The sequence below is a fragment of the Melopsittacus undulatus genome, chromosome 5, assembly GCF_012275295.1.
Source record: "Melopsittacus undulatus isolate bMelUnd1 chromosome 5, bMelUnd1.mat.Z, whole genome shotgun sequence".
NCBI classification, from domain to species: Eukaryota; Metazoa; Chordata; class Aves; order Psittaciformes; family Psittaculidae; genus Melopsittacus; species Melopsittacus undulatus.
This window is the reverse complement of record NC_047531.1, coordinates 9,971,062-9,996,019: the sequence shown is the minus strand read 5'-3', so window position 1 is coordinate 9,996,019 and position 24,958 is coordinate 9,971,062. Positions and strand designations below refer to the sequence as shown.

Here is a 24,958-nt window from a genome sequence, read left to right as displayed (position 1 = left end):
CCCTCCCGGGGTAGGTGTCCAGCCACCAGCGGAGGTGGAGGCTCCCCAGCACCTTGCCAGGCAGGTTAGTGGAAAACCAGGCAGGTTTCCATGTGGATCTGCCTGGGCTCAGCCAGAATGTTGTTGCAATAACACATTTGCAGGAAAACTTCCACTGAAATTTAAAGTCAAAGGAATGGAAATTTTCCACCTATAGCACCAATAGATCTCCTAGTAAGTAACTGCTGACTAGCTCTCATGACTGTTATGTCAGCCACTGAGAGCTAGCCAAGCATACTTGGGTTTACTGAAAATTAATGCCAAAGCCAGCTGCTTTGTGGCTTATCTAGGCCTGCTGCCCTTCCTTCAAATAGATGTTGTTTAACATCACTTTTGATTATTTATGGACTAGGGAGGACTTTGCTCTCTAAGAGGTGTCCCTTGCTCTCTAGTAAATATCCCTTGTTCTGCCTCTTTCCAAATCCAGAGCTGAAATATTTATTCATTACTTCTGGGTTGGTGGTTTTTTTTTCCATTGCTTTCTTTTTTTGTTCTTGAAGACATACCTTTTCCTTTTCTTTAACTCCCCTTATTCACTTGCCACCATTTAATCATTTGATTAAAACAACCTCCTGCCACAAGAAATTTATAGCTCAAGAACTATCAAGACAGAGCAAAGGAGATGCTGCAGGGAATTTGGGGATACCTCACCACAAGGGAAGGAGAAAATCAGGTAGGATGCTTGTGTTGCAGGTATTGAGCAAGTGTCTGGGTCGGCAGTGCCTCCCTCATTAGTGGGCAGGTTGCAAATGCTGTCTGGGTCTGCGAGCGTGGTTCTCACATGAGTTCATCACTGCTGGAGAGACGCATAGACCAGTGTATTTTGGGCTACAATTATACACAAGACAAATATGTAACAGCAGGAAAACCTACAGCTGCAATGATAGGAAGTATTTATACAGAGCAGTACCATCTGGTGTGCACTCCTAATAGTGACTATACTTAGCTGCTATACTGTGTATCCCAGCTAATCCCACGCTCCAAAGAATGAGGCATTCAGTATCTTGCAGATAGCCCCACTTTTAATACTAGCCACTCTCTACATGTTGATGTCTATGCTGCTCCATGAATAGATACAAAACAGGGTATGTAAAAGGGTTATTATATGAAGTGTCTGCCATCTTGCTCCTCTGGAGATACTTGGATACACAAATTTCTCTCTTTAGAGGGAGCTCAGTTTCAGCGATGCTCATGTTACGACTGCATTTTTGACTTTCTGGCTGTTTGACTCTGCTTGATTAAAAGGAAATAAAAATAAATCCTTCTCCTGATAGCCTAAAACAGAAGAAAAAAAAATCTACACACTTTGAAAAATTCATTTATTGTACATCCATGTATGATTTTGTAATAAAAATCCTCACAAGGCCTATTGTTAACGTTACAAAATGAACAAGAAACTCCAACATCCACCATTCCCAGCAGTGCTAATAAGTTAGTGTGAAATACTACCCTTACTCCCCAGTGAGCACAGCAGCTGCATATCACTATGACCAACATATTTTAACTTGAAAACCTGACATTTTACAGACTCTGTTTTGGACACCGACAGTTTTGTGCCTTAAAAAAGCAGTAAGTTATGTCATTGTTCCATAGTTTTTCTGTTACTTTTCTAAAGGTTATGTATGTTTTAAGTGGGCTACATGAATTCCTAAGTCTCTACATGGAGCTGTAATCACTGTACGTGCTTTTGATCTGAACCAAAGATGCAGTTACCATTCAGTTCTTCCCTGCATGTAACTCTCAGTAATGGTAACAGGAAAAGAGACATGTGGGTGTGTTACTATTAACTCTAGACCACGTTAAAGGTCTCTTCAGTAATAATGCAGAATATTTTGTGTTAGTCTGCTTAGAACAGAGCAAAAGACAATTAGCACCATTTCCTTTTATAAACGCAAAACATTGACGAGGAAGTGTGCCCCAGTATATTAAGGATACAGTACTCAGGTGAGCACAAAATGCTGCTCAGAAAGATGGCACTCAGCATGGAATATATGTTTGATATGCTTTTCCAATTCACCTGAACGTATGCACACAGTCACACACACACACATTTATACACACGCACGTGCACACAGGAGTGAGCAGAGACAACTTTTGTGTGCTCTAAGGTTTCCCGAGTTCCCAGGTGTGTGTGCTCCACAGATTTCTAAGTTGGAAAATGCAAGCTCCAATTACACCAGCCTGGATTTGTGTGTGTTAAACCCAGCAGTCACACCTTCCCACACATTCCCTCTGCGATGGAGTTACCGTGACTTCTCTGACTATTTTTCCTTGGTGTGTACAGGCAGCATATGTGGGTTCTCCTCAGCAGAGCCAGAATCACAGTCTGGAGGGCACTGAGTGTTAATTAAGCACCCATATAACACAGAACTTCACCTTTTTTCTCTATCTTGCACAGCTGCACAGCATTATACACTTGAGATTGTCAGTAATATCTTTTCCGTTGGATACCTTAGTTTTATGTATGTTGTTGAATGCTAGCATATGCATAGACAAGCTAAGGTACAGCAACCGAGCAAGTTACCCAAATTTATGGTGTACAATGGCAATACAGAACTTTGAGGACAAGTATTAAAAAATCTCAAGAGGAAAACATCTTGCAAATTACTGTAACATAAGTAGTAAACATCTGCATCTGTTTTATGCTGGTAACAGGGCTTGCTACAGGTATATTTCAAATACTACTGAACAAAAATGAAGCTTTTACAAACCCACCAATTCAATATGTTTTCTTCAAAACAATATGAAGTGTGTGGCTATGAAAACAGAGTGACACATAAAAAAATTTCAAAAATCCTTTACCACAGGTTAATGTTTTTATAACTAGAGGAAAACAAAAAATATGTACATAAATACATATATTTCTTTTTATAGATAGCAAATTACAGTTTCCTGCACTGAATATTTACCAAATACACAAGTACTGAACAATACTGGACAGGGTGCTTTGCCACACCTTGTGGTCTCCTTAAATTCCCATGAGAGTGGAAGACAAGTTTCTATGGATACAACTTGTTCAGTGACGCAAGCTCACACAAGAATTAAAAAAGCAAAGGAAACAAAAAACCCCACAGCAGAAATGCCTGAGGTTTCCAGCACAAGCATCTTTAACAACAAAACATGAATGCTCAAGGGTACTTCAAGCACACATCCCAGCACAGAGTCTGTTCCAGAAAGCTTTATTCTGTACGACAGCCATCACCTGCTAAGGGTGACAAATGTGGGCAACAAATCTGATGCTCAGCTTTGTCCACTGGCTTGTCAAAGCCATCACCTTTCTGATACATAGGTTGATATGGAGCAGTTACCTTTCAGATCCCCTACAGAAACCATACCCTTTCTCTTGGACCTGGGCAGCCACTCCTGAGCTTCAGAGAGAACACTAGGCTCTAGCTGGTTTTCTGGCCATTGCCTTTCCAGGGCTATAGGAACTGTGGTTGTTAGCATGATGGGGGAGTTTGGAAAGGGTGACACCAAGCTATTTTTGAGGACTACGTACACAGTTATTTTGGTTTTGAAAACAGAAAGCATCCACACCACACATTTCATTTCACTTGGCCAGAAATGTTAAGTTCAGGTTCCTAATGCATAAATAACGATCGTTAGTGAAAAGGAGGACATGGACTCCATTGGGTTCTAGTGACCTTACCAGAAACTGTCTTCAAAATACTGCAGTTACTAGCTAGGAATAACCGTTCCATTTAGGTGTCCTTTGGAGCACACAATGCACATATTTATTGTATAAAAAGCACTCAGTTGTCTCCACAGGTTAGTGATGTCTGGAACTTGGGGGATTGTAAATCCAGTCCATTACAATAAGAGTCATACTCACAATCATGAAGAATATGCCAACTATGAGAAAAATTAGAGCCTGCAATTAAAAAATAACATGTTATTAATAAAGCAAGTGACTGAGCAGACTGTGGTTCACAGACTGTCCAACTGGAACTTCATTTTGTAACACCCAGGGCCTAAGTTTGAGTCATTCTCTGTGACTGAAGCCCAAATAGCGTCATACAGGGCTATGTGAATCAGTTACTCTTGTGCAAATTTCAGCCCAAGAGAGCCAGGCTTTACAACACCAGATCTGAAAAAAAACCCCACTTTGTTACTATGAACACTAATACAAAATATAACACAAGAAGAGCGTTTGTTTTCCTTTAAAAGCTGACCAATTACCAATGAATGATCATTGTCTCTGATATCAAGAACAGCTTCAGAGTTAACCCTTTTCATCCCTGTATAACAAACAGGTAAGCCTATCTCTCTTCTCTGAAGGCATTTCTGTATATACGTAAGTGATTCAGATGTTTATAGTCACCCTTTCCTATAACAGGGCTTTATTTTACCCTAATCTGTCACACTCGACAATATTCTGCCTCACAACACAAAGATGAATATTTTATGTGATCTCAGCACACGGTGTGAAATTATAGATGTGCCTAGCACAGAGCAACATGCAAAGTGAAGAGAGACGTGAACAGATATTCAGTCTGTCTCTGATAACAGCTCCAAAAGTAATCAGGAATAATTTTATGACAGCCATTTTTTTATACTTGCGGTATGTATCGGTTGAACTTCCATGTTTTTGTGTGCTTTTGTAAGCACGTAGATAGATGTATATATGTAAGTTTGTTTACATTATGTACCTGCATATATATTTCATCAATTTTCTGATTACATTTTCAAAGGACATCTCGTTGGTGATATTGTTAAATGTGCAGATACCTATTGATGTTCAGGATGAAAGGTACTGTTGCGGCAGTCTAGCATGACGTATAAACACACACTGTGTATAAATGATAAATCTTCATGTATGTTTCCTGTAGATGTATGGATCTGTCTCAGTGGAGCACTCAGTATCACTTAATTATCTCTGCAGTAGAACTTCCTTCTTACCCGTGACCTCAAATCTTCCTGTTAATCCACAGCTGGCCTTACAGCATGAGCCAGCAGCTCCTTATACAGTGTCTTGATGCTATTTAAGCAAGGGAGGTGTTGGCTAGACCTTAGACTGGATTAAATAAATGCCTTCTACTAGCGATTTAAGGAACACTTTAACATAGACACTTACTGTTGTGTGTCAGTAGAAGTAGGGCACCAGAGGCTTTGGCTTGTAAAGCCTGGCTCTCTACACCAAGGTGGATCACACTGCCTGACCTATATCTTGAGCAAGATACTACCATTTACGAGCAACTGCCAGATATTGCATTCTGAGTATTTGTGACCTGTGGAAAGCACACACCCTCCCAGACTTCCTTTTGCAGTTGCTGCCAGGTCCCTTACCCCGATTTTCTGGGGAGACCTCAGGGGCTCTTTCTCGACAAGCCGCAAATAGAAGGCAGCAGGGAGGATGAAAATCAGCAATGTAGCAGATGAGGCACCTGTAAGAGAAAGCAGATCTGAGCATGGTGTCATCTAACACATAAACAACATAGTACACCTGCAAAAGAGACGGTGTGGGGAGGCAGCTGCTTTTCCAAGATCAGCTGCACACAAAGGGCTCTCTCTATAGACAGCATTCATGCAGAGCTGTAGGTCTCTATACACTTATTTGAGTGCTTGGGGCGCAAAGAGGTACTTATTACTGAGAGGATTTGTTGAAACCAGTGTGGCTGCCTGTGTTATGGATGTCTGCATGTGAGCTGGTGAAGTGAGGACAAACAGACAATCCAAGGGCACGATGGCACTGGAAAGCAGGTGTCAAAAAGAAGGTGGATGACCTGTGCCCTGTAAGTGGCTGCTGTTCTCCTTGCAGCAGAGCCCAGCACTTTGGCCCTGGTGTAAACATCAGGGAGGAGCAAAGTGATTGCCTGAGTATAAAATATGCAGAAACCCCATGGAGGTGCCTTTGCCAAGGGCATCGGCATCCCCAAGACCTCAGGCAGCTCAGAGCATGGAGACTCTTCATGGACCGTTTTGGTCAGAGGCCAAAACTATCCAAAAAGAAGAAGTAGGGAGAGAACTGTGAATGTTAAAAGAAATGTGTTACATTTCTCCTTTTTCTAGCAGCACAGTCTGACAGTCAATGCATTTTGTCCAAGCTATAGATGCTCGAAAACCAGAGCTCAAAAACCCTGTCCTCCATATGCACCAATGTTTTTTTTTTTGTTAAAATGAGAACTGGGATTTCTGGATTCCTTATTCCTATTGCCTTATGCAAGGTTGCAACAATATTGGTTAGTGTTTAGCTTTGTCTCAGCCATTTAGGTTTTTTTATCTTGTTTTTTCTTACTTTAATCTGTCTTTATATTATTCTATTGTAAGACCCAAGCTGAGACTGTCATTCGGTCCATGAATGTAAATATGTTGTGGACAGGATTAGCAGAGTGAAAAAAAGTATTTATGAAACCTACCAATAAATCCAAAGATGTCTTTAATCGTTGGGACAAAAATTACAAGCAGGTTATTAAAAGCAAGAATAACTGCTGCAGTCAGGAAATGTCTTATCCAGCTGAACGGCCTCTTAGGAAACAGCAGTTCACTGAGAGATGAACGGATCTGTAGAGGAAAAGCAGTGGGGGAAGTTAATCAGCAATTATTTTATCACTCTTTTTCACTTGTTTAAGTGATATATCGATAGATATTTTTTTCAGTGAGAAATTCTGACTGAAGAAATGTGTTTTCAGTCTTTGATCCCCTTAATGTAACCTCACTCTGATGTAGGTTTTTGAGAACTGGATTCACAGTTTAATGCAGAAACTCAAATATTTACAGGGTAGGAGAAAGTCAAGTAAATAGGGTGTAAAATCAGGGACATGAAAACTGTTCAACTGAAAGATGCTAATATCAGCAAAAAAAAAAACCCAAAGAAACCCCTTACTGTGAATATAAATCAGTAGGGAAAAAATGCATGGGTGAAATATGAGTTGCTGTATCCTTAAACCTGATCCCTCTGAAAATCCCATAGGAGTGCTGTCATTTATTTTTGTGAGGAAAGAACAAGCTGCTGTTTTACTTTCATTAAATATATACAAATATATCTCTTCTCTCAAAATAAAAGCATATTTTTCAATGCTGCTTGGAAGTTGTAATCCTAAAAGCTATTGCAGAGGATCCTTTTTGCTCTCTTGACTTTCTCACACAGGGAGCTTTTATGCGTTTTCATCAGCAAAGATGGTAAGTAGGAAAAAGGTCATAAGCAAATCCCTTTGGTGGCTGGAGATAGTGTTACTCTGAAGTACCGTGATTAACTTAAAAGATGTGAAATGTAGAAGTTGAACAAAAATGATTTTACACCAAAAAAAAGCTGAAACCTCAATTTTGTTTGGTTGTTTTAAAATAACAGACAACTGTTTCTGGCTGAGTTTGGTGAGTCAATTGCGTTTCTGTCAAACGGAGCCACGGTTTGAAAACACAACATGAATTTTGCGGCTTGATGTGAGCCAATATTAGGAAGAGAGAGGCAGGCTGCAAAAATTTTGTCCAGCCCCTGAGTTGGTGTAAAACAGCTTTGTTTTACTGAAGAACTGCTGCTTGCATTCCTGTTCGCTTATTCTCACCATCTTGTGCGTTATTCCTGCTGTGATATAGTCCTTAAAATGAAGCTATCAGACTGAAGTTTACTGTGACTAATGGTACATAGATCTATATTGAATATTTTTTTTTAATGGTGCAATGATTTTGTTTTTAAATAATAAACTGTGACTACTTTAAGAAAATACAAGTGTGGTAGTTCATAGGGTTCATAGGTAGTAGACACAACTATACTGCTTATTTGGAGTAATGAAGTAATTAGATCTATTAAGCTGGCTGTCCCAATAGGCCATATAAAATTGTATGCTGATTTACAAGTAAATGATATTTTCTTTTAACAGAGTGATTAGTATTGTGGTATGGAACCGCTAAGCCTTTTCACTCTTGGTTGATTCACATATAAATATGATTATACAGAAAGCTAAAAATGCAAAAGGCCACATCTGACAGAGGCTTTTGCAGTGCCCTTAGATTGTTTTCCCATGAAGAGTGATCAGTTAGTTAAGACTAAGAGTCTAGGCACTGGTTTAAACACACATTTAAAGCAGAGCACCAGAACACTCTAAACGAGATGGACTGATCACAATGGATGTTATATACCCGAACTTCTGGGTTTTGTTTTGTAGACAACCTTGAATGGTGATCACTGCTCTTAGGTATTTGTCAGTAAGATGGGAAACAGTACCTACACAAAGCTCGTGTTTGCATCCAGGACAACGGAGCAACAGGACCCAGGGTCACTGCTCTCATCAGATAGCAACTCCACAGTGTGACGCAGATTGCTGGGAGTCCACTGGCAGCATGGTGCTGTGCTTGTACGTGCCATACAGATGGCACACCAGCCTCCAAAACCTAATGACCAGGGTCAACTATTTTTTCCCTTGCTGCGTAGCAGCTTGAGGAAGGCATGAGAGACAGTCCTGTACATTCAGGAGCCTGGAGGGCTGCTCTTCAGGTGTGGATTGATCCTTGAGTATGGTCACTCTGCAGAGTGCTTTGTTTAGTTGTGTCTTTCACTCCCTGCTACTGTTGATATTGTGTTTTTCTCCATGAACAGAACCCAGAAGCTCCAAATATTGCACAGACATTTGACTACGTGGCTGAGTCTCTACTGCCTGTGTTTCCAGCACTTAGTTTCCTCCTGTTTCCATAGACTCAAGTATGTAAGATGCCCACATGGCCTCTGCCTCTCTGCCTTGGCAGCCAGGTCTGGCAGTGCTGCACAGCACATGGCCTGAGTTGCGTCTGGCTGTCTTGAGCTTGAATGCTATAGTAGGTGCCTATGTCTGTATTAGGAAATCTTGTAAGTATACCCCAAAGTCTTCACTACTTATCCTACTGCTTTAATAAGTATAGTACAGAGAGAGAGAGCCAGGGCAGTTGTTCCTGATTTATTGCTGATTTATTTATAAAGACTGATTTATTTCAGTCTTTCAAAGTGTGTAACCCTAACTACTTAAGGTCCTTGTCCTTGTCAAATTACATAAGACAAAACAGACCCTTCCAAGTATAAATTCAGGTATAGTTTCCTTCAAGGTTAAAGTCTGACTATGCTGAGTACATACAGTCAGTGTATATGGATTAGCCCTGATTTCAGCTTCAACAACTGTGTTACTTACAGGGAAAAGGACAAGGGGCACTGTCAGGGTTACAGCCACCAACACTGCCAAGCGAACTGACAGCAAGAGTGCATCAAAGGTGTACACTTTGGTGTATGTATGAAGCAGCTCATCTTCAACTTCTCCTACAAAAAGGAAACAGAAAGGAGTTAAATCACTTGAGCAACATTGCACATACAAAGGGATTCTTATACTGCAGCCAGATAAAGTTAGCTTTGGCCAAGTTGCTCTCATAAGACATGTTATGGGCTAGACATGAAAGAGGAATTTTCCCAGCACAAGATACAAGTCCATCATTCAGAGATGATGAGAGTGATGCTCTGAGGTGATGCTTTGTACTCCAGTATCTCAAATGACTTTCTCAAAGTCATAATGTGGGTGTGGAACCCGAGGTGAAAATAATTGCTCTGATATGAAATAGGAAACAACCCAGTGAAGTGGGAACAGCTCCCTTCAAACTCCACTGCTGTGTCCCAGCTCTCAAACAGAGCCCTCTTGCCCCGGTGATAGCAGATTGTGCAGTGTCATTCACTTCTTTGCTGCAACAGAGGAGCTAAAGAGGTAAAAAGAAGTGGTGATTGCATAAAACAGTGGGCTAATACAGTCCACTCTGTTTACCTACCGGTTAGTCTAGCTCATCTGTATTTTTTTTACACTAGAATGATTTGCACCTGTTTCTCAGCATACGTGAAGCTGAATTATTGGCGTCAAAGCCAGGGTGGGCAACCCTTAATAGTGTTATGCAAAACTGTTGAGCAAGAGAGTATTTTTAGTATGGTCACTCTTGGCCTTTACCAGAAGCCAAGTTTACAGCAGCTTGTTGCCTGAGATCACAAAACCAAGAGATATAAAACTGGTGCCCCTAGTAAGTGCCTCTGAGTTTCTCATGGATGAGGAACGTGTGGTCTGATAGCTGGATAAGTCCCACCACTTATACGTTAGGATACACACTGTGTATTATATTTGAATAATGCTTATACCTGGATTCCAGCCCAGGTGTAATACATGAAAACTTGAGCCTCAGTGTGGTAGAACCATCTCACCTGCTTTAAAATGAGAGTGAAAATTCTGCAGAGAACAATGCTTTGACTTACCGTAGAAGGTAAGGTACCCAAAGAGCGCAGCTAGAAGGTACATGATAAGCATGCCAGTGATGGAGATATTTGAGACATTCTGCATCCGCCTTCGGGAGCGACTGAAGTAGGAGAGAAAGAGAGTAACAGTGCTAGTCTCAGAAAACCTCTATTTGTACAAAAAGTACCCAGAAGAGTCATAGCTTTACCGACATCCTTTCATTGGCTAGTAAGTTCATAGCAACTACCTTGATTACACAGAGCTCTTGAAGCTTGGCAGCTCTGCAGAACTGCACAGACTTATGAAAGTGTGTTGAAACTCCATTTCTGTTGCTTACTTAGTGACAACATATAAATGTGCCACGTTATTTTGTATATCATTATCTATATACGATCAATCTCAAATGGTGCATTTTAAATAAAAACCAGAGTGGCTAAAATTACAGGGCTGGGAATAATAATAAACAAGAGTTTTCAGTGAGCTCTATACGAGCATACCCTTATATCTACATAGGGCTGTTCTGCAGGTTCAGGAAACTCTTGCAGGGCAAATCCTTTGTTTAGAAATCCTTTGGTTAAAGAGTTGGGATAAGAAAATCTTCAGCTTATAGGACCTGGAAGCATGTTCCCAAGTAATCAGAGAATTTTTATTTCTTCTGAGGGTAAACCTGCTGAAATAGGAGGTAATGGGTTTTGGCCTCCTTGAGTTTTGCAGCACAACCTCCTATAATGTAATTTTTGCTGTTGAACAAATACATTTTTTAGCCCTTCCCAGCTGTCAGCTGTGTGCTGATATAAGCGAGTGTTATTTGATAAGGAAAATAGGCTGGGTGAAGAGACTAAGACACCCAAAACTTTGGCATCCCAAGAAACCTCAAGGGTAAGCAGCAGCTGACCGAGACACAGAACTTATTAAGATATTATTAGAAACCAGAATTATCAGTTTCAGTGCAACCAAGCTCCCCAGTATATTTCACATCATTTGAAGAACTGTCCACGTTCCTCCTTTTCTAAGTAAATATTGATCAATGCAGCTATCAGAACAGTGATCCTTTGTCACCAATATCTATTAAGTCAAAGCAAAGCCATTATCTGCTTACTATGGAAAGCAATAAATCATTAACGGATGGGTGTCTACACACCAGCAATCAAGGCAGAGCATGTAGTGATCTCTGGCTAACTAACTGGTTAACTGGAAGTATGGGACAAAATTTAAGAACCTTACTCTTTCAGTTCACTGTATATTGGTAGCACCTCAGGGTGGCATACGAATGCAAATGCCAGGATGGGTATTGCATAGGCAGTCTGTAAAATAAAGCTTCCATTAGTAAGAATGGTCACTGCTGTACCTCTGACTTTTGGCTTGCAACAGTTTAGCTGTGGCACGAATGGCTAGAAACAAATTCTACATAATGTCCCTTACCCGTGAGTTGAAAACAAAGTATTTTGGCTGACACATATCACTACTGTCGCCGTGCACTTCATATTCCACACCACTTCTGGGAGAGGTATCTTTTGGCTCCTCAAGGCCTGGCAAGCGCCCAGCAGTGTTGTCCATCATGAAATTCACACCAGAACTGAAAGACTCATTTGGTAACATGATCAGGTGTGCTGGCACTGTATTGTTGTTGGCAGTCCAGTTTCCAAGCCCATGGTCTATGATGGGGAGAGGACAAGATATCTGGGATTTCTTGAAGATTACCTACAAAACAGTAGATAATGTCATCAGAAGAGTAGCACTGTAAGAGATTACTCTTTAGATCCAGGGTATCACAGAGAGAGGTGAAAGAGGGAGCAAGAAACCAAGTGCTACTACTTCTGCTTTGCCTGCAAGTATTTGTTGTTAGTCTGCCTCTGCTGTTGGCCTGCTTTATTTTTTATTTTCAAGTGTTTTTTAGCCTGCACTTTTTAATTCTGGCTTTGTTCAGCAACAGGCTGGTTGATTTGATTCACTTGCAGGTGCTATTCTAACATTCGCATTAAATTGTCATGGTAAGAAATAGAACAGCATTGCAGTTTACAGGCTATGTATTTGCTTAGAGACAATACCCAAGCAGCTACCTACCACACTGACAAAGAAAACCATACAGGTCAGCGAAAACCCACTCGTATAACCGAGATAACCTGTGCAGCAAGAAAAACAAAAACCAGTTCAGCTACATATAAACTCACAATCCTAACAGAAACAACAAATAAGGTTAAGTGGGGCATTAAGCTTACCTAAACTCTTTAGAAGGGAGAGAGGAAGAATAACTGCAATTGTTACAAGTATGACGAGGTAGTTCCCGTTTAAGTACCATTCTCTAAAGAGGAGGAATAAAAAACAGTAATCATTCCCACTGACTGCAAAGTGAAATGCTTTTCCTCTGAGGCTCAGGCTGGGCAAAGGTACCTACCCAGAACTCTCCTCGAGTTTCATAAATGCTCTGATCACTTCAGGAAGTTCATATTTAATAATAAAGAGGTAACTTGACATTGCTGAAAAAAATCCAAACAAACACCTTCAGAGAAAACAGTGTAGTTCCAACAAAAATAATTTGTTTGAAGAAAACATTAATGCTGCATGAAAAATATATTGTTTTGGGAAATCAGGATTTATTAAAACAGAGAAATGAATTTTGTTTGAATAACAGTGTGATTAAATAGATGGTATGTTCCCTTGATATTATCACAGAATCTTTAGGGTTGGAAGGGACCTCTGGAGTTCATCTATTCCAAACCCCCTGCAGGTTCACCTACAGAACGTTTCACAGGAACATGTTTAGGTGAGTTTTGAATGACTCCAGAGAATGATTCCAGAGAGGGAAACTCCATGATCTCCCTGGGCAACCTGTTCCAGTGCTCTGCCACCCACAATATAAAGAAGTTCTTGTGAAACTCCTTGTGTTTCAGTTTATGGCCACTGTTCCTCGTCCTGTTCCTGGGCACCACTGAAAAGAGCTTAGCACCATCCTCTCTGGCACCAGCCTTTGAGATATTGACATGCATTAATGAGATCCCTTCTCAATCTTCTCTTTACTAGGTTAAATAGGTGCAGCTCCTGCAATCTGTCCTCATAAGAGAGATGCTCCAGACCCCTGATCATCCCTGTGGCCCTCTGCTGGACCCTTTCCAGTGGCTCCTTCTCTTGTACTGAGGAGCTCAGAACTGGACACAGTACTCCAGACATGGCCTCACAGGGTTGACTAGAGGGGGAGGATCACCTACCTGGACCTGCTGGCCACATTCCTCCCAATTCACCCCAGGATGCTATTGGCCCTCTTGGCTGCAAAGGCACATTACATAGTCAACTTGTCATCTACCAATACTCCCAGGACCTTCTCAGCTGAACTGCTCTCTACTAGGTCAGCTTCCAGCAACGTTATGAGAATGTCCTGAATGACATCTAACATTCATTATTACAATATAATACAGTTATTACTGAATTAACAACATGCTCAAATTCATGGTAGTCCTGCGGAGAAGGACTTGGGGGTGTTAGTCAATGAGAAAATGAACATGAGCCAGCTTCAGTGTCCACTCACAGCCCAGAAAGCAACTGTATCCTGGGCTGCATCAAAAGGAGTGTGACCAGCAGGTTGAAGGAGGTGATCCTGCCCCTCTACTCTGCTCTCGTGAGACCTCACTTGGAGTATTGTGTGCAGTTCTGGTGTCCTCAACATAAAAAGGACATGGAACTGTTAGAACAAGTCCAGAGGAGGCCACGAGAATGATCAGGGGACTGGAGCACCTCCTGTATGAAGAGAGGCTGAGAAAGTTGGGGCTGTTCAGCCTGGAGAAGAGAAGGCTGCGTGGAGACCTCATAGCAGCCTTCCAGTACCTGAAGGGGGCCTACAGGGATGCTGGGGAGGGACTATTCATTAGGGACTGTAGTGATAGGACAAGCGGTAATGGGTTGAAACTTAAACAGCAGAGGTTTAGACTGGATCTAAAGAAGAAATTCTTTACTGTGAGGGTGGTGAGGTACTGGAATGGGTTGCCCAGGGAGGTTGAGAATGCTCCATCCCTGGCAGTGTTCAAGACCAGGTTGGATGAAGCCTTGGGTGATATGGTTTAGTGTGAGGTGTCCCTGCCCATGGCAGGGGGGTTGGAACTAGATGATCTTGAGGTCCTTTCCAATCCTAACTATTCTATGATTTTTATGAAATCTACACTCAACTTTTCTTTTTCCTTTTCTGTTGCAATGTTTTTCCAATAGACACTGTAGCAACTTCAGTTGTTACTGCCTCTAAATTTCTTTGTCTACCTTATTCTTTATCCCTTGTATTTTTAGCTTCTCCCTTCCAATACTCTATATATTCAAAAACTCAACTAGTTGTTGAGAGTCCTGATGAAGGGTGGACTTCTATGCAACTCATTTAAACATTCTGTCAGAAGGCATGCTTTCTTCAGTTATGTTCACCACAGAGAGGTCTTTGATGAACATTCATTCTATGAAACAGTCTAGACAAGAGAACTAGAGGTGCAGCTAGCTATTCCTCTCTAACAAGGAAGCATATTTCCTTTCTGAACTGAGCCACACTAGATATTAGAAAGATCATAGAACAGGATGGACAAAATTAGAAAGTCTCTTGCAATAGAGATATGTGAATCACTTCTGTCTGGGTAGCAAAGTTGCTCTAAAAGAACAGTAATGTTCTGGTGATGTATATTAGAACATACGACATTCCAAGAGAAAGATCACAAGAAAATCTACATACATTTAATTGACCAATGATGCATTTAATTTATATTTCAACTACTTCTCCTTAAGAAATCTAGAAAAAAATTATAAACTCTGCCGAGCCTTCAGATATGTGTTCATATCTGAAAATATTCATATTTCAAGTATGGTGTTCCCTAGCCTCCTAAAAGGCTTCTTAAAGGACAAGGAAATATTAAAATGAAATAGTTTTTGTTGCATGAATGCACAGTCCTACCCCTAATGCTTACACTGGTAAGTTAAAAGCCTCTGGTTCTGAGAAGGCGGAGGTTTTTTGATAGATATTTCACAGGGAGCATCTTTTTGGATAAATACTTTCAACAATCACTCTTAAACACTCAACATCTTAGACAGATCACATCTCAACTATCACTTTAGAGAGAGATTTTAGCTGGAAAATAAACTACTCAAGAGGCTTTCTTGTATGGAGGAGACAGAACCATGTGCTGTTCCTTTTAGGTAGGTTTAATCTTTTCTAAGTTGAAGCAGATGGTGGGTAGTCTGAACTGTACTCAATAAAGAGAAATGGCCAACTCCTTGAAGACAGTCAGCCAAGATGTTTTAGTCTTCACTGGTCATGGAGAGCTTATAGGCAGCTAGCCTTCACCAGACACTGAAGCATCAGGTAGCTGAAACAACGAAGATGAATTCCTTTTGTCCTTACTTATTACATAATAGTGCATACTGTACCTGACTCATTTCTGATGCCATTGAGCTTAACAGAGTAGAGGAAGAACTTGTGTTAAAAGTTAGAAGACTTTTGCCCCTTACCTCCAATGTTCTGCATTGTAACTGAAATGAAAACACCACACTTCCCAGGCCAGCCAAATGCTTTTTCTCCCAGTTTTTCATATATTAGTGATTCTGAAAAAAAACACCAAAACAAAACAAAAAAAGAAACATGGGCCCCTGAATTGGATGCACTTGACAAATTGCATTCCAAACTAAAATGCATGCATGCATCAGGAACTGTTAGTCCCAGCCTGATCCTCATACCTCCTTCTTTTGATATCTTCAGCAAGAGGTGGACCGAGTAGAGTGACAGTATGGCTACGCTGAGCAGCAAAACTCTGCAAGACAAAGCAGAAATCAGAATCCCAAGCACGACATCAGAGACACTCAGTTCATTTGAACATGCACTTGCTCATTCTTATGAAGTTCGATGTGTAAATAGTTTTCAGCAAGTTTATGCTTTGAACTCGCAGCGCTAAATGCAGAGATAAATGATAACTGTAGCTTACTTGTGAGTGCAGTTGCACCTTATACATGCCAAAAGTCCCTCAAGGCTTGTTTAACTCCAGGTGAGTGCCAATTCTGTGTTAAGACAGAATCTTACATCATAGCAGGACCCTACTAAAGTAAACAGATTTCTATGCTAGAGTCAGGTCTGGTCTTTTACCTGCTCACTGATTTTAATCTCTATCCTTACTCAGAGCTATCAGAAAAGCCCAACCCAAACTATGACTGTGACAACTTCATTGCCGCTTCCTGGCTAGTCACTACTCTAGACTTTTGCCATGTCATTGTGAAGTTGTGGAGTTTAGCTTGAGATGCCTGCTATGCAAAGTGCATTAGAAATCTTGCGTAACACTAAAGCATCTCATGACCCTGGGAAACCTGCTCTTGGAGCACTTGCAGCGTACTCTTCTGGACTACTCTGCTTGAAGGTACTTGTGCCTGAATTTGTTAAATCTGATTACTGCCATGTTCCTTACACACACCACTTGTGTCCTCTGTGATTTCAGCTCTGTCTCTAGTGCCTCTGGTGAAAAATGTAGCTTTTGTATGACATTCTCAGGGCACACCACCATGGGCAGCATATCCTATTACCATAAACATCCTGTCATCAGCTTGTATGAGTGCTGGCGTAGAAGGGGATGTGATGATAACATGACAGAGCTAGGAAATGCGGATGTGCCTTACTGCGTGGCACAGCAAGAGGTTGTGCCCAGACTTTCCACTCCACTGAACGTGTGGTTTTGTATAGATGTGGAAGACACCGACAGCCAAGATAGTAAATAAGTTTCAGTCTAAGAAGAGATGTAGGCCCTTGGGCCAGGTGATGGCCACCAGACCATCACAGTTTTCTCTGAAGTTTCTTTCTCCAGGTGAGATAGAGAGCGCTACGTACTTCATGTGAGCAGGATCATCTCTCATGCCCTGGCCTCATGCAATGTAGTAAGGGGGGATCATGTCTGAGGTCACACTGTATCCTGCCAAGACGATATCCTTTTTGATTGGGACATCCATGTAGCTGCTATTGAGAGACACGGTCTCTGTATCCTGGCACATGAGATATGGTAAACCAAAGCCATCCTGGTTGCTAAGGCAGTAGAAGTGGTGCTCTGGTGTGTGCTCCATGCTATTGAAAGCCTTCCCTGATGTAATGGGAACTTCTGCAGAGCTTCTGAGTTTTAGAAGCCCTCCTTTTGCCTTCACCGTATAGAACATCTTCCAGCATGAGAGCATTTGGGCAACATGAGAACAGTGAATTACAAAAATTTAGACAATGCAGCCAGCATCATCTAAATTAGAATTAAGGTCCAGCAGTTTCCATTTAGTAGATGGGATTTTTCTGTCCAGCTAACACTAACATCATGCTCTGTGAAAACAGAGGAACCTCCAGCCAGTGGATGCATGCCGTGGGGGTAACAATATCCCCAAACAGTTTTATACTTTTAAATAAAACTCCTTCCTCTACCAGAAGGGAGAATGTTCTCATGCAGAAAGTATGGAAGTAGGACAGAAAAGAAAATGAGCTGTGGGTGGAAACATCCTTTGCTTTTGCTGTTTAATACTCTATAGGGTTCCTTTAGCACTACTCCCTGCTTTAGCACTGCCAATAGAGATAACGTCATTAGGCTCATAATAAATCTTTTTCAGCCACTTGTGTGAATGAACAGAGCCTTAAAAATGCAGATATTACAAAGGTAAATTTTACTTTATCTTTTTTCTAGTGAAGATTGATGTATCACAGTTTTCTTTCCAGTGATAATTTGTGGCCATACTTGTTAGCATATGTGCTCAAAACCTAATTTTTTTCAACTGTAATGCAGTCAATGTTAAAACCAGCTTCCATTTTTATATCTGCAGATACTGTATCTAAACCGTTTGAGTGCAGGTGCTGGGAAGTACTTATCCAGGACAACATTTGCATCTACAATTAATTTTCAGTTGAAAATTCTGCTGGCAAAACAGGAGGTGTTTCTTAGCAACTGGAAGCTACATGTAGCATTTCAAATGCTCTTGCTGTCGTACTTACACCATTTCCAGAAGAAAGAAGCCATATAAAGATAGCAATGGGACCTGTTTTAAAGGCTTGTTTGATTTCAGTAATGTAAACAATGGTCTATTGTCATACAGTACTGTCATGCTTTATTCCAGACTCACAGGGTTCAAAGCTTCATTTAAAAATAAAACCAGTTATTAAAAAGACCTTTTTTATTATTATTATTTTATTTTATTTGTGTACAGTCTGTCTCATTTTACAAGGTTAGCCATAGTTTAAAAAACTTCACATGGCTATCTGTTACTGTCCATCAAAGCCCATTTTGTATAGATACTGTATGTCAGCCACATACCATTGCTGTCATCTGTGCACACTTAATACAAATAGACTTGAGGGAGTAGCATTAAGTCTGAATAAATCTGTGAATGTCTTTGCATTCAAAGCATGCTGCTATTTCAGACTTACAGCAAATATTCTTCTTCCATTTCTACATAGTGATTATATAGCTGGGATGATGTAAATATATACTTTATGGATGATTTATTTCCCTTGTTGAATTCCCGTACTGAACCACCAAGATTGCTGTTGTTATTTTAGGACCAGTATACTGTTCTTCCCCTCTGTTTTTTTGACTGCACAGTTTCAATTCACAATTGTGTTCCTGATACAAAACAGGGCTAAAATAAATTAAAGGTCTGTCAGCAGTGGATGGTTCCTTGCTGTGCAACTAAAATGTTTTCATTACAGATGATCTTACGATAGTTTTCAGCTAACAAAACAAGCTTAACGTACCTTTCTAACCACAAAATTTAGCTCTAGCTCACTGCTTATATTCTATTTGCTTTTCTTTCTGTGTACTTACATGAAAAGGATAATTCCCGTGTTGGCCATGGCATAGGAGAGCCCTAAGATACCGCTGCCCATAATGGCATTGCTGAGATTGAAAGTGGACATTCCAAAAGAAGTTCTCCCCCGGTGCTGTTGGGAGCAAGAACAGAAAATGGCAATTAATTTACATTTTACTGAGCACAGCAGACTAATTATCCTCTTTGCTGGTTTTCCCTGTATTGCTGCCTTGATCCTTAGAGGTGGAGCTTTGGCAAGGTTCCTGGCTCCACAAGTGCTTGCCACCATAAGGAGTGTCTTTTACCCCCAAAGCCAGCTGTGCTGGTAGGTGTTTGACTCTTCCCACTCTCTTTGTCTTGGTGGGGAGGGAGGGCTGCTTCCTGGATAGGTAACTAAGGTGACATAGCCACTACTGACAGTGCTGAACAGTCTCTATGATAATACACTGCTACCTAACAGATTTACCAATTATTACAAAATTATATTTATTGATTTTCTTTATTATTTCAAAAATTCAGATTACTTTTAGAAATGAATCAAACAGATTATCGAATTTGTCTCTAAGTAGGATGTGCTTCTTTCTTGAGGAAATAAAAGTGTGTCTGGGGGAGAACAGAAGAAAGCACTGTGTGTCTCAGGCTGGAGGCAGGAGAGTGGAAGAGGACAGAAAACTAGGAGAGGGTGGGTGGTGTGTAAGGAAGTCACATCTGCCACCAAGTGGGAAAGAAAAAGGGGGAATATGGCTCTTAGCTTGCAATTAGAGATAATATTATTTGGTTTTATTTGATCAGTTCTAATGAAACCTGTAACATGACCAAAATAATAATGCTTTTCTTTGCAGCAAGTGCAAGAAAACTTTGAATAAAGTTAAATCCTGAGCAGAAAGGCACCCACATGCACACCCCAGGAGCTAGTGCTGTGCTTCCAATTGCATACGGAGTTATCTAAAGAGTTGCAGGTGTGCTGAGTGTAATCATAGAATCACAGAATCATAGAATAGTTAGGATTGGAAAGGACCTCAAGATCATCTAGTTCCAACCCCCCTGCCATGGGCAGGGACACCTCACACTAAACCTTGTCACCCAGTAATGTTCTGCATTGCAAAGCCAAACACGAATGCCCTTTCTTGAAAGTGATGCATTTACATGGATGCTGGAAGTAAACAATACAATCACACACGTGCTAAGTCCCAGTTCTTACACTGATATACAAGCAACAAAGTTCCCCTGAGCCAAATCTTCCGTCAGAAAAAGGGGTGCTGACCAAGCCTGGCTGAACATCTTGGATAAGATGACATGGGCATGTGTGCTACTGAAGTCCAAGCATGATATGAGGAATTTTTCTGATTATTTGTGAAGGAAAGATCCAGTTTTATCTGCAAGACTAGGGAAAGGGCTTGCTGTGCTACTACAAGATGTGTTTATTTTTCCAAAGCCAAGATAATGCTGATCAAGCTCCAGAGTAATTTTGTTTACTGAAACATTTGGAAAAAGATTTGAGCCAATAAAATTTACTTTGTAATTGTAACTCTTTGTAACCCTTAATTTTAATAATTAATAAATTGTAACCCTTGAAAATGAATAAAACTTACATATTCTTCATTATATTCTTCCAATTTCTTTTTACCCAGATATCCGTTTGTAAGGAACTTTTGACTTTCTGCATCATCACTAGCAAATGGACTGAACACAAAGGAAAAGAAGAAAATATTAGATGAGGCTTATGACACACGTTCTGGTCAAGTAGAGCCTTTTATTGTTAGTGGAAACTTCCCTGTGACCATTGCAATGGATATTTAAAAATCCTTCAGAAAAAAAACCTTTTTTTCCTGCAAGGTTCTCATGTCCAATCACACATTTAAAAGATCTTTGTATTGCCTTGGCATTTAGTTTTAAACCCAGTAATCTTCAAATTATACATTATTGCAGATGTTGGAAAAGAACAGTTCCTTATTGCCAGCAATGTGCTAAAGCTGAGCACGTACTTCACATCTGAGGAGCAGAGTGCCTTGCAAATGCCCTGTTGGAGATAAGTGCTGGGGGGGGTGAGGGAGGTGTCAGCAAACTGATCGCTGGAGGCTGGTGGATGGTTTTGAGATGTCTTCCTCAGGCCACCCAGATGCTGGTTCTATGATGGTTTGTGCTGGAGATGCCTGAGCACTAAACTGCTGCCTTCCATACCTTGCTCTGGAAAGCAATCCCCCTCTCGGGGTGCTCATGTTGCACTGCCCTGAGAGCACATTAATTTACACGTGTACTATTTGGCTGGAGTGGTTGGAAACTGCAGAGCAGGTTCTTGGAGCTGAGAGCCTGCAGAGGTCATTCCAGGCGGTGCCCAGCAAGGGGGGGACCCAAGGTAGCTCTGCTGTGCTGGCACACCATCCTCCAGGGCATAGGGCAGGGATCCTGAAGGGGAAATACTAGCAAAGCAATCACACCAATTTCAATGAATTACCTAGGAGATGTTTTGAGTCCCAGATGACATTAGTGAAGCTTGTTTTTTGATTATTGCTTTCTAGCCCTAACGGAAGAGCCTTCCCATTTAAAGGCTTACCTTGTAATTGCAGACTTTTCTGAATCCGCCACCTCTGTGTAGTTGTCTTCCAGGCTTTCCCCACTGTTGCTCTGATTATCCAGTTCGATGTTGACTTTCTGCAGCTCCATGGGATCCATTAGAGCGGTCAGCGCTTTCCAGCACACGCACTTGGTTCTTCAGGGTAAACAGCACTGCGCTGTCTGCTTGAGGGTCCTCTCTACCATGCGGGGATTGCTGGAACACTCTGTTCTGCAAACAAAACACAACAGAATCATTAGAGTTTTCCTCAAATTAGATAAAAGAGTGTGAATAGTTAGGTTTGTGTTTGATCTTTGTAATAGCATTAAGAGGAGAAAGCATTGCAGATTGGGAAAATTCTGGGCAAGCGTAATATCCCTTTATATGCCAGTGCTTGGACCTTATGTCTTCCTTCAAACAGTAAAGAGTGCAAGGACCAAAGGATGCACAGTGGATGTCCAGCATCCATCAAAATGACAAAGCCAGAAGAAAATAATTTCTTGGATTTCTAAGGAAAGGTGATACAGAAGTGCTTGCTTTTAGAAATGAAGGGAGTCTGTTCAGGGGTTCCCTACCACTGCTTCAAAACTTACACGCTCTTAAAGGAAATGCTCAGTGCTTTGAATTATTTGTTGTAAGATCCCTTTCACTGGGATCTGACAGAGGTGAACATCTCTTCATGATCACTTCTATGATACCTTGGAGGTGCAACTCTGATACAGTGGTTTCTGGTTGGCAGTGTATCTGTTTGACTCTTGTACCACCACTAGAAGCTCTGTCTCACTAAAGATTACCACATGGGTATAAGACCGACTACCTCTAACCTTGTTAAAAAACTCCTGCCTCTTAAAAATCATATGAATAAATGCTCGACTAAGTCTGTATTTCCATATGGACCAAAGGAAACTGTACAAAACAAAGTTACAAACAGGACTTCACCTCTGGGATTTCAGCAGCTTTATGTTACAGTCTTATCTGCAGATACACCTTTAAATTCACTTGCTCTTTCCCAGACTCAAGGAAAGCACTGAGCAAGAAAAGATGTAGTTTTAAAATACTTTTCCCTTCCCAAAGATATTCCTTAATGCATTTTGTATTTCCATGTCACCACTGTGGAGAAAAAGGGGCGTGCTGGTGAAGGGAGTGAGCACAGAGCAGATAGCACATTGCTGGCACACCTGGGACCAGAACTCTACCTGCTCCCTTGCAACCAGGCACACCAGCTGGGTCCGTTACATTTTTGGTAAGTATCACATACTAAATGCATCCCAGTACTGCTTAATAACAGGATCAGAACACATTGCAATGAGTAATTTCTACGTCTGTCTCTTCATAACACCAAACTTGCAATTATTTAGCAGCTGTTTTTCTGATTTTACGTTTATGGATGTATAGGTCCTTGCTCGATGACCAGACCCTCCCTGTCCTCTGCTAGACATCACATGCTGTTCTTAAGAACCTAGTGGCAAAGTGTTAGAGTGCATGAGCTTAACATGCAAATGCAAACTTTAAATACCCATCCTGGAGGCTAAAACTGACCCTGGGCCAGAAATCAATGGCAGCTTCCTAGCTTCTCGCTAAAACATTCACCCAGACCAGACAACTGAAAAGGAAAAGCAATATGTGCATTAGAAGGTTTCCTACCAGAGCAAGCGGCTGTGTTTACTCCTTCCTGCTGCCATGCTGGGAGTGTGTATGTGGGAATGAGTGACTCGGGCATCAGGGCAGAGCTGCCAGCACTCGCATTCCAGTGGCTGGGGTGGGGGGGGGGGGCGGTTCTGCCCTCCTGGGATATGAATAACTCCGTGACATGAAAAAATAATAACCCCCCCTACCAGAGCCCTCCCAACTGTGGTTTCATTCACAGAACTGTCTTCAAGCGCAGTCGCTGCCCTGTCTGAGAAAAAAAGTCCTTCCAATTCCTGGTGTTTACTTTTGATCTATGGTATAAAAGTCAGGCAGACAAATCTGACTGCGCTTAGCCTTGCTCTGATAAAGGGTAAAATCTCCTCTGTGCGCACTGCCTAAAGCTTGTCAGAGAAACATCTTTTCCAGAAGTGGCAGTCCAAAAAATACAGATCTTCAAAGAGTTGGGAAAGAGGAAAAGTAAGCAAAAAAGTTGCCAGGAATTAAGTTACACAAAGATTAGGCTGAGAAGGAAAGTGTGTGCAGCACAGCAAACACAGTTTAGAAAGGGGAGCAAAAATTGACTGGAAACACATGTTGCAGCATAAGAATCATCTGGACATTGTCCTGTCAAACATTTACACAAGTAATCTGATTCATGGGCGTCATCTCAAGAGACCGGAATTGGTGCAAAAAGCAGTAATTTTTAATTATTTTTTAAAAACCTGTGTATTCCTGAATGTCTTCTGGTGAAGGTGCAAAGCCTAAGGTGGCAAAATTAAATCTGCTGACAACCTGGTTTGTTGCAGTTGTCACTTTTAAAGGAGTGGTTGGTAGAGCTCAAGGGGGCTGCAAGCCATGAGCTGAAAGCTGTTAGTGTGAATGTGAGCAGGATGAAACTCATCAAATGGACTTGGTATTAGATTCGAATCCTGAAAACCCTAACAACTGTAATTACAACTGACAGAGCTGGTCCTAGGTGGAAATCCATATCTCCAGGTTCCTCGCACTGCAAGTCCTGAGGGATTTAGGGGGATGCTGATGTACTGGTAGCATGTGCTCCCCAAAAGTAATGTAGAAGTGGCAGGGGTGCCACCCCTTCACCCGATGAGGAAATGGGGTAGCTCTGCACCTCTTGGTTTGCTGCTCCACTTGTGAGATATTATCTAGAGAAAGGGGGATGCTGGCTCTACTAAAAACAAAATGCTGGTTACAGCTGCATGCTGTACCATGCCCAAGCCCACTGCCAGGGCTGGTGGCATGAACCCTGCAGGGGTTCATGCTGGCTGAACCACCACTCCTGGGTGATGGCCAAGCACCAAGGCAATGGTGGTGTGATCGAGCACAGCCATCAAGGTCGGGCACATGTGGGCCCTGCCAGAAGCTTAGGACATGGCATCAGAGGAGAAACACCTAAGTTTATCTGCTTTATCTTCCATGGGATTTAGCGCTTTCTGCCTTGGAATTCTGAATTTGGTGCCTAAACACACAAGAAAAATCTCTTCGCTTCACAGGATTCCTTAAACTTGGCTTCAGTATGGTGATGATTTTGCTCCCTCATGTAGCATTTAGCTGAAGAGAAAAGACTTTTCTTGAAGTTTTGCATTAAAATGGAAATAATGGTTGTAAAAGAGATTAACCTGTTATTAGAGGGAAGTTATTTGTCCCTATCAAACTATTTTTCTTTCCAAGTACAGGGTACTGTTCTTCAACATACACAATTTTCAGCAATGATTCAGAAAATGATGACATTTTTTGGCATCTGATTTCACGAAGTTATTGATTTCTGTCCAGT

General features: G+C 41.3%; 1 protein-coding gene across 1 annotated transcript; it reads right to left on the bottom strand.

The window, feature by feature from the left end:
• Positions 1–1,411: 1,411 nt before the first annotated feature.
• SLC38A4 (solute carrier family 38 member 4) lies at positions 1,412–23,223 on the bottom strand. Its single transcript, XM_005148052.4, has 16 exons — positions 23,182–23,223; positions 21,538–21,768; positions 20,576–20,666; positions 19,001–19,116; positions 15,906–15,979; positions 15,681–15,773; positions 12,604–12,685; positions 12,428–12,510; positions 12,273–12,331; positions 11,631–11,909; positions 11,433–11,512; positions 10,229–10,329; positions 9,135–9,259; positions 6,396–6,540; positions 5,326–5,423; positions 1,412–3,910 (listed from the first exon to the last, which is right to left on the bottom strand). The coding sequence occupies exons 2-16, from the start codon at positions 21,654–21,656 to the stop codon at positions 3,809–3,811; spliced, it is 1,647 nt and encodes a 548-aa protein (XP_005148109.2). The 5' UTR covers positions 21,657–21,768; positions 23,182–23,223; the 3' UTR covers positions 1,412–3,808.
• Between the last annotated feature and the right edge of the window lie 1,735 nt (positions 23,224–24,958).